Source organism: Rhinoraja longicauda, unplaced genomic scaffold (genome assembly GCF_053455715.1).
Source record: "Rhinoraja longicauda isolate Sanriku21f unplaced genomic scaffold, sRhiLon1.1 Scf002544, whole genome shotgun sequence".
Classification (NCBI taxonomy): Eukaryota; Metazoa; Chordata; class Chondrichthyes; order Rajiformes; family Arhynchobatidae; genus Rhinoraja; species Rhinoraja longicauda.
In genome coordinates, this window is record NW_027603757.1 from 1 (window position 1) to 10,049 (window position 10,049).

The window sequence follows — 10,049 nt, forward strand, 5'->3', positions numbered from 1 at the left end:
ATCTGGGACATGTTGGCTGGTGTGGGCAAGTTGGGCCGAATGGCCTGTTTTGTCACCCAGTTGCCCTGTCGCCATGTCGCCGCGTCACCCTGTCACCCAGTCGCCATGTCACCGCGTCACCCTGTCGCCCAGTCGCCATGTCGCCACGTCACCCTGTCGCCCAGTCGCCATGTCACCGCGTCACCCTGTCGCCCAGTCGCCATGTCATCGCATCACCCAGTCAGTCGCCCTGTCACCCAGTCAGTCGCCCTGTCAAGTCTCATCTCAGTATCTTCCCATGAGGACTCCCACATGAGCTACACAATCGCTGCTCTACCCACAGGCAGATGCCATTCAGCCCTTCATGCCTCTTCTATCACTTAATAGAACATGGTTCTTCCCTGCTCAACTCCCTCACATCCTTTTAAATGCACTCGGGGGATTAACACAACATTTTAGCAAATGCCAAGGTGGAAAAGAGTCTGGGTTCCTGGCAATTGTTTCTTAATGTTGGCATTGACCTGTTTGACTCTCGCTCTGTAATGACCCTCTGCAAAGCTCTTGACTCTAACTTCTACTCTGCCCATCCACTTCACGGCCAACTTTCCACACTTCAGTGTGTGTGAAACACTGACAGCAATGCCCTCAATACAACCGCAAAGAGCGAATAAACAATCTGGAAAAATCAAATCATGTGCATTGGTGCGGGTTGCCGAAGCACCTCCACCTGAAAACCTGCCCTCCTCTCCCCAACATTCTTTGTCAGTTAAGCAACATGTGTCAGCACATTGCAGGTATTCACACCTCTCTGTGTATAAGAAACTTCCCCTCTTTCATTTTTAAAGGTTTGCTCCCTAATCTAGATATATCCATCATGGGGGAAGAAAAAGGTTCTAAGTGTCTACCCTCTCCTAACTTTGCAGCTCGTAACTTTACAAGAATGTTAAATTGTCATAAGTATTCATGATGGAACAACAAAATTCTTACTGGCAGCAGCATAACAACCTGGCAAGCACAAGACACACAGATGATTTATAATAACCCAGCAGGTCCCAGAAAACAAATCATGTTTGTCCAACCTTGCCTTGTGCCTAATATTCCCAAATTCAGGGAGCAATCTGTCTGCCCGCTATTACTCCAGCAACTTGTGTCAGTCTGAAGAAGGGTCTCGACCCGAAATGTCACCCATTCCTTCTCTCCAGAGATGCTGCCTGACCCGCTGAGTTACTCCAGCACTCTGTGAAACATCACCTATCTATGTTCTCCTGAGATGCTGCCTGACCCGCTGAGTTACTCCAGCACTCTGAGAAACGTCGCCTATCCATGTTCTCCAGAGATGCTGCCTGACCCGCTGAGTTTCTCCAGCATTTTGTGCCTATCTTCAACATTCGGGTAAACCTCTCCAAAGTGTCCACTTCCTTTCTGTATTCGGGCAAGGTGGGCTGCCTGCTGGACTCCAAGTGCGCCCTCACCAAAGTGCTATTGAGTTCCTGCTGCTGTTGTTTGCACGTGTGTGTTCTTTATCTGTTTCAGTGCGTGAGTGTGGAGCTGCAAGTCGCAGTCAATACTGGAGCTCTTGATGCCGAGAAGGGGCAGCTAAGTGAGCTGAGACGCACCCTGCAGGGACTGGAGACGGAGTTCCAGACCTACCTTAGTATGGTGAGTAGAGTGGATAGTTGCTCGGTCACTGCCTGGTCACTACAATGCCCCGCACCCACTCACCGCTTTCTCTTGGCTTGCAGATTGCATCACTGGAACAATCTCTCAGTGAGACAGATTGCCGCTACTCTACCGAGAGGAGCAAGCTTGAGATGATGCTCCAAACACTGGAAATGGAACTGTCCGAGGCCCGCGGTAAAATCCATGCGCAGAACGATGAGTACACAATGCTACTGAATATCAAATGCAGGCTGGAGACAGAAATCGAAACGTATCGCAGGCTGCTTGGCGGATATGGGTAAGGAACACGGCGAAGACCGACACAAAAAAGCTGGAGTAACTCGTCAGGGAGCGCCTCTTGAGAAAAGCAATGGGTGATGTTCCGAGTCGAGACCCTTCATCGAAGCGATAGGTGGATATAGTTGAGCAGAGGGAGCGGGGTTAAGGTGGAAGGTTGAAGAAAGGCCATGGATAGAGACAGAAAGTGCAAAATAAGGATAAAAGAGGCGTGAATTGTGAAAATAGAGAGAAATATAGGTGGAAAGCCAATGCAGGAAGGGCAGGAGGAGAAATGTGAATGAATCTAGGTGTGGGATTTGGGAAGAGGGGGTGGTGTTTACGGGTTAGTTACCTGAAATTGGACAATTCCTTTCGGTGGTAAACTATCCAAGTGAAATATGAAGTGGTATAATTTACTTCAGTACAGAAAATAGAATTGTTTCAATAACTGCAAAACATACATTTATTTTAGTTTGGAGATACAGCGCAGTATCAGGCCCTTCGGCCCATCGAGTCCGTGCGGACCAGCGAACATGCTGTACACTAGCACTATCCTACACACTAGGGACAATGTTACTGATGCCAATTGGCCGGCAATCCGGTACGTCTCTAGAGTGTGTGAGGAAACCGGAGCACCTGGAGAAAACCCATGTGGTCATAGGGAGAATGTATAAACTCTGTACAGGCAGCTTCCATAGTCAGGATGGAACCCGGGTGTCTGGCGCTGTGAGGCAGCAGCTCTACCTCACAGCTCTGCCAGTGACATTAAACTTCCCCAAGGATGTCCTGTGATCTGAGTGTTTGTTCGTTCATTCAGTGATTCACAAGAATGATCCCAGGATTGAGTGGGTTAACCTATGATGAGCGTTTGTCGGCACTGGGCCTGTACTCGCTGGAGTTTAGAAGAATGAGGGGGGACCTCATTGAAACGTACAGAATACTGAAAGGCCTGGATAGAGTGGACGTGGAGAGGATATTTCCACTAATGGTAGAGTCTAGGACCGGAGGTCATAGCTTCAGAATTAAAGGACATTCTTTTAGGAAGGAGATGAGGAGAAATGTCTTTAGTCAGAGGGTGGTAAATCTGTGAAATTCTTTGCCACAGAAGGCTATCGATGATGATGAGGAGCAGGCAGGAAAATGGGATTAGGTGGCAAAGATCAGCCATGATTGAATGGCGGAGTGGACTTGATGGGCCGAAAGGCCTAATTCTACTCCTATAACTAGTGAACTTGTGAAACAAGGAACTGCAGATGCTGATTTATGCCAAAGATAGACACTACGTGTGGGAGTTACTCAGCGGGCCAGGCAGCATTCATAGAGGGAAAAAATGTGATGTTTTGAGTCGGGACTTTTCCTCAGACTGACAGTAATTTGCTTTGCGTATCCTGAGCTTGTCGCAGAATGACATCACTGTATGCCCTGCCTTCCCACACGCCCATACGTGTGTGAGAACGTACAGACTCTGTACAGACAGCACCCATAGTCGGGATCGAACCTTGGTCTCAATTGCTGCAAGCACTGTAAGGCACCGCAATGCTCCTCAACATGGTCAGGCCCTTGTGAATTGCCTAAAGTACAAGATCATGCTTTGCTCATAGAGAAGGATTCCTTCTCTCCCGAGATGCTGCCTGACCTGCTGAGTTACTCCAGCACTTTGTGAATAAATCGATTTGTACCAGCATCTGCAGTTATTTTCTTATACTATCATGCTTTGCTCTTTGTTTTCTGTAGGCAAACAACAACAGTGCAAAAAACCAGATCTACTGTTTCTACTGTGGTCAAAGAGAACATTCCCGGTGAGTTGGAGATCCTTTTCAACTTTATTTTAGTTTAGGGATACAGCGTGGAAACAGTCCCGACGGCACACCTAGCCCACACCAACCAGCAATCCCCTCACATTAACACTATCCTACACACTGAGCACCATTTACAATTATACCAAGCCAATTAACCTACAAACCTGTACGTCTTTGGAGTGTGGGTGTAATCTTTTAGTCAGGTGCTAGTTTCACAAAAAAAGTAACTTGTATCGACCTGACTCGGCATTGTTGTGGTCATTGTCGTAGGGTAAAAGAAAATTTCGGGGATCTGCTACGACTTTGACAGTCGCCGGCAGTCGCCTTAAAAATCGCGTAACTGGGACAGGCCCTTGTAATATCTCCTCAACATGGTAAGGCCAGAACAATTGGTGCAACTGAGGGATGTCGTTGCTGCAGAACTAACCATGACTTCAGTCAACCTTTGTAGCAAAGAACTGCAGATGCTGGTTTAAATCAAAGGTAGAGACAAAACGCTGGAGTGAAAGGGCCTGTCCCACTTACGCGATTTTGTAGGCGACTGCCGGCGACGGTCAAAGTCGTAGCAGATCGCCAAAATTTTCTTTTACCCGACGACAATGACCACGACAATGCCGAGTCAGGTCGAGGTTACACCGTCTTTGGAAACATCGCGAAATTCCTACGCTTATCAATGCTTCTCCAGGGTGCTAATTTTCGCTGAAATCACTGACAAGTCTGTAATTACTTGAGAGTTTTGAAATATAACATCTTACCTGGGTTACTTGAAAACCAAGATTCACGGTAACAAGGCATAAACTGGATTGACTTCCAGTTTATTAACAGCAGTATTAAATACATTTAATTTTAAACGTGGTTAAATGGATTTTTGTGCAGAATGTGGACATTCTTTGAAAATGTACGGGAGATGCATATTTGGTTTCTGGGTTGCATGTCTGGGTTGGGAGCCCACTTTAAAAGTAATCGCTGATGCCCATAAACATCGTGAAAATTCCCACGCTTACCTGACCGTTAAACTGTCACCTCCAATCTACCTGTCAAATGTCCTGACGGTAAATAAATTGGTTAAACACAAGTATTTTATGGTATCTTCAAATGACTTTACTTAATTTAATTTTATGTGCTTCTAAATGCATCTAAGAGAACCTAGCAAACCTGGGGACAGCATGCGACAGCGCCCGCAATAAGCTACGATACCTGGCGATAAGCCAGCTGTTGCCGAGAAATTTCAAACCGGTTGATTTCTCAGCGACGCGCCGAGATCCACTATGATTGTTGGAAGACTCCTCACGGTCATGCCCGCGACACCCCGGCGAATTGTCGGCGACAGCCTGGTCACCGGCAGTTGCTTTAAAATTGCATAAGTGGGACAGGCCCTTAACTCAGTGGGACAGGCAGCATCTCTGGAGAGAAGGAATGGGTGATGTTTCGGGTCGACACTCTTCTTCAGACTTGAGTCTGCAGAAGGGTCTCGACCTGAAACGTCACCCATTCCTTCTTACAGTTCTGCAAAGTATCTCGAAAGACCAAAGATTCCTTCTCTCCAGAGATGCAGCCTGTCCCGCTGAGTTACTCCAGCATTTTGTATCTAACTCCAGTCAACCAGTTCAGTTAAACAGTTAGTGAAACACCAGGCTACATGTTTGTGGGCAGAACTGTAAGATCATAAATCTGTCTTGTAGAAATGCGGATTTGATCCTGTATCAGGCAATTATTGGATGAAATGACTGATTGATGCTTTTGTTTTTGAAGACCCTGTTGTTTCAAAGAAGACAGTTATGTACGAGGTGGTTGAGGTAATGGTTGATGGGCAGGTGGTGTCTACTGAAACTCAGCAGGTCAGAAATTAAGCAAAGGTTTAGAAGACAAGAAGAAAGATCTTCAGATGCCATGGACACCGATGTCAATGATTTTCCACTTTCTGTATCTCTGAGACATTAATAAAGTTTTGGGGAAACGGCCAGCTGAGTAGTCTGTTCAATACTCCAGTCTCCACCTCCACACCCTTTCAAACTGACCACAACAGATCTTTGCTAGCATGCAGGCCACTCAGAAGCTCTGAGCTTCTTTAGGTGAAGGCTCCCTCAACTGGACTTTCAAAAGCAAGGCTTCACTCTTTTGCAAATAATCACTCAGCATGAAACAAGCCCATCGGCCCCACTCATCCATGCATTGATGAAGGGGCAAGCATGCTTGATTAATCTTCTGGAATTTTTTGAGGATGTAACAAGTAGAATGGATAAGGGAGAGCTTGTGGAGGTGGTGTATCTGGACTTTCAAAAAGCCTTTGACAAGGTCCCACACAAAAGATTAGTATGCAAAATTAGAGCACATGGTATTGGGGGTAGGGTATTGACATGGATAGAGAACTGGTTGTCAGACAGGAAGCAAAGAGTAGGAATTAACAGCACGGCAGGCAGTGACTAGTGGGGTGCCGCAAGGCTCGGTGCTGGGACCCCAGTTATTTACAACACATAAACAATTTAAACCAGCGAATTAAATGTAACATCTCTAAGTTTGCGAATGACACAAAGCTGGGTGGCAGTGTGAGCTGCGAGGAGGATGCTATGAGGCTGCAGGGTGACTTGGATAGGTTGGGTGAGTGGGCAGATGCATGGCAGATGCAGTATAATGTGGATAAATGTGAGGTCATCCACTTTGGTGGCAAGAACAGGAAGGCAGATTATTATCGGCTGGGCTTGTATACACTGGATTTTAGAAGGATGAGAGGGGATCTTAACAAAACATATACGATTATTAAGGGGTTGGACATGTTAGAGGCAGGAAACATGTTCCCAATGTTGAGGGAGTCCAGAACCAGGGGCCACAGTTTAAGAATAAGGGGTAGGCCATTTAGAACGGAGATGAGGAAAAACCTTTTCAGTCAGAGAGTTGTAAATCTGTGGAATTCACTGCCTCAGAAGGCAGTGGAGGCCAATTCTCTGAATGCATTCAATAGACAATAGACAATAGGTGCAGGAGTAGGCCATTCAACCCTTTGAGCCAGCACCGCCATTCAATGCGATCATGGCTGATCACTCTCAATCAGTACCCCGTTCCTGCCTTCTCCCCATACCCCCTCACTCTGCTATCCTTAAGAGCTCTATCCAGCTCTCTCTTGAAAGCATCCAACGAACTGACCTCCACTGCCTTCTGAGGCAGAGAATTCCACACCTTCACCACTCTCTGACTGAAAAAGTTCTTCCTCATCTCCGTTCTAAATGGCCTACCCCTTATTCTTAAACTGTGGCCCCTTGTTCTGGACTCCCCCAACATTGGGAACATGTTTCCTGCCTCTAATGTGTCCAATCCCCTAATTATCTTATATGTTTCAATAAGATCCCCCCTCATCCTTCTAAATTCCAGTGTATACAAGCCTAATTGCTCCAGCCTTTCAACATACGACAGTCCCGCCATTCCGGGAATTAACCTAGTGAACCTACGCTGCACGCCCTCAATAGCAAGAATGTCCTTCCTCAAATTTGGAGACCAAAACTGCACATAGTACTCCAGGTGCAGTCTCACCAGGGCCCGGTACAACTGTAGAAGGATATCTTTGCTCCTATACTCAACTCCTCTTGTTATGAAGACCAACATTCCATTGGCTTTCTTCACTGCCTGCTGTACCTGCATGCTTCCTTTCAGTGACTGATGCACTAGGACACCCAGATCTCGTTGAACATCCCCTCTTCCTAACTTGACACCATTCAGATAATAATCTGCCTTTCTATTCTTACTTCCAAAGTGAATAACCTCACACTTATCTACATTAAACTGCATCTGCCATGTATCCGCCCATTCACACAACCTGTCCAAGTCACCCTGCAGCCTTATTGCATCTTCCTCACAATTCACACTACCCCCCAGCTTAGTATCATCTGCAAATTTGCTAATGGTACTTTTAATCCCTTCATCTAAGTCATTAATGTATATCGTAAATAGCTGGGGCCCCAGCACCGAACCTTGCGGTACCCCACTGGTCACTGCCTGCCATTCCGAAAGGGACCCATTTATCCCCACTCTTTGCTTTCTGTCTGTCAACCAATTTTCTATCCATGTCAGTACCCTACCCCCAATACCATGTGCTCTAATTTTGCCCACTAATCTCCTATGTGGGACCTTGTCGAAGGCTTTCTGAAAGTCGAGGTACACCACATCCACTGACTCTCCCCTGTCAATTTTCCTAGTTACATCCTCCTTTCTTAAAAAGTGGGATAACATTTGCTATCCTCCAATCCACAGGAACTGATCCTGAATCTATAGAACATTGAAAAATGATCTCCAATGCTTCCACTATTTCTAGAGCCACCTCCTTAAGTACCCTGGGACGCAGACCATCAGGCCCTGGGGATTTATCAGCCTTCAGTCCCATCAGTCTACCCAAAACCATTTCCTGCCTAATGTGGATTTCCTTCAGTTCCTCCATCACCCTAGGTTCTCCGGCCCCTAGAACATTTGGGAGATTGTGTGTATCTTCCTCAGTGAAGACAGATCCAAAGTAACGGTTTAACTCGTCTGCCATTTCTTTGTTCCCCATAATAAATTCCCCCGCTTCTGTCTTCAAGGGACCCACATTTGCCTTGAATGTTTTTTTCCTCTTCACGTACCTAAAAAAACTTTTGCTATCCTCCTTTATATTATTGGCTAGTTTACCCTCGTACCTCATCTTTTCTCCCCGTATTGCCTTTTTAGTTAACTTTTGTTGCTCTTTAAAAGAGTCCCAATCCTCTGGCTTCCCACTCTTCTTTGCTATGTTATACTTCCTCTCCTTAATTTTTATGCTGTCCTTGACTTCCCTTGGAAGAGACAGGTGTCTCTTACTCCCCTTAGAGTCTTTCCGCCTCTTTGGGATAAATTGATCCTGCAACCTCTGCATTATTCCCAGGAATACCTGCCATTGCTGTTCTACCGCCTTCCCTGCTAGGGCCTCCTTCCAGTCAATTTTGGCCAGCTCCTGCCTCATGCCTCTGTAATCCCCTTTGCTATACTGTAATACTGACACTTCCGATTTTCCCTTCTGCCTTTCCATTTGCAGAGTAAAACTTATCATGTTGTGATCACTGCCTCCTAATGGCTCTTTTACCTCTAGTCCCCTTATCCCGTTATTCAAGAGAGAGCTAGATAGAGCTCTTAAGGATAGAGGAGTCAGGGGGTATGGGGAGAAGGCAGGAATGGGGTACTGATTGAGAATGATCAGCCATGATCACATTGAATGGTGGTGCTGGCTCGAAGGGCCAAATGGCCTACTCCTGCACCTATTGTCTATTGTCTATCTGAATGGTGTCAGATTCGGCGAAGTGGAAGTGCAACGAGACCTGGGTGTGCTTGTACATCGGTTACTGAAAGTAAGCATGCAGGTACAGCAGGCAGTGAAGAAATGTTGGCCTTCATTGCGAGAGAATTTGAGTTTAGGAGCAAGGATGTCCCACTGCAGTTATATGGGGCCCTGGTGAGACCGCACCTGGAGTATTGGGTGCAATTTTGGTCTCCTAATTTGAGGAAGGGCATTATTGCTATTGAGGGAGTGCAGCGTAGGTTCACCAGGTAAATTCCCAGAATGGCGGGACTGACATATGATGAAAGAATGGCCGCATCTCAGGAGAGAAGGAATGGGTGACGTTTCGGGTCGAGACCCTTCTTCAGACTGATGTCAGGGGGGCGGGACAAAGGAAATATATAGGTGAAGACAGGAAGATAGAGGGAGATCTGGGAAGGGGGAGGGGAAGAGAGGGACAGAGGAACTAACTAAAGTTGGAGAAGTCGATGTTCATACCACTGGGCTGCAAGCTGCCCAGGCGAAATATGAGGTGCTGTTCCTCCAATTTCCGGTGGGCCTCACTATGGCACTGGAGGAAGCCCATGACAGAAAGGTCAGACTGGGAATGGGAGGGGGAGTTGAAGTGCTCGGCCACTGGGAGATCAGTTTGGCCAACGCGGACCGAGCGCAGGTGTTGAGCGAAGCAATCGCCGAGCCTGCGTTTGGTTTCGCCGATGTAAATAAGTTGACATCTGGAGCAGCGGATACAATAGATGAGGTTGGAGGAGGTGCAGGTGAACCTCTGTCTCACCTGGAAAGACTGTTTGGGTCCTTGGATGGAGTTGAGGGGGGAGGTAAAGGGACAGGTGTTGCATCTCGTGCGGTTGCAGGGGAAAGTGCCCGGGGATGGGGTGGTTTGGGTAGGAAAGGACGAGTGGACCAGGGAGTTACGGAGGGAACGGTCTCTGCGGAACGCAGAAAGGGGAGGGGATGGGAAGATATGGCCAGTGGTGGGGTCGTGTTGTAGGTGACAGAAATGTTGGCGGATGATTTGTTGGATCCGCTGGCTGGTGGGG

At 47.1% G+C, this 10,049-nt stretch overlaps 1 protein-coding gene across 1 annotated transcript; it reads left to right on the forward strand.

Moving 5' to 3' along the window:
- Window positions 1-1,512: 1,512 nt before the first annotated feature.
- LOC144591867 (keratin, type I cytoskeletal 20-like) lies at window positions 1,513-5,671 on the forward strand (the record flags this gene model as incomplete). The annotated part of the gene is made up of 4 exons (XM_078395877.1): window positions 1,513-1,638; window positions 1,722-1,936; window positions 3,652-3,716; window positions 5,469-5,671. Coding segments are annotated over 4 exons (504 nt in total), but the record flags the coding sequence as incomplete, so codon positions are not given.
- Window positions 5,672-10,049: the final 4,378 nt, after the last annotated feature.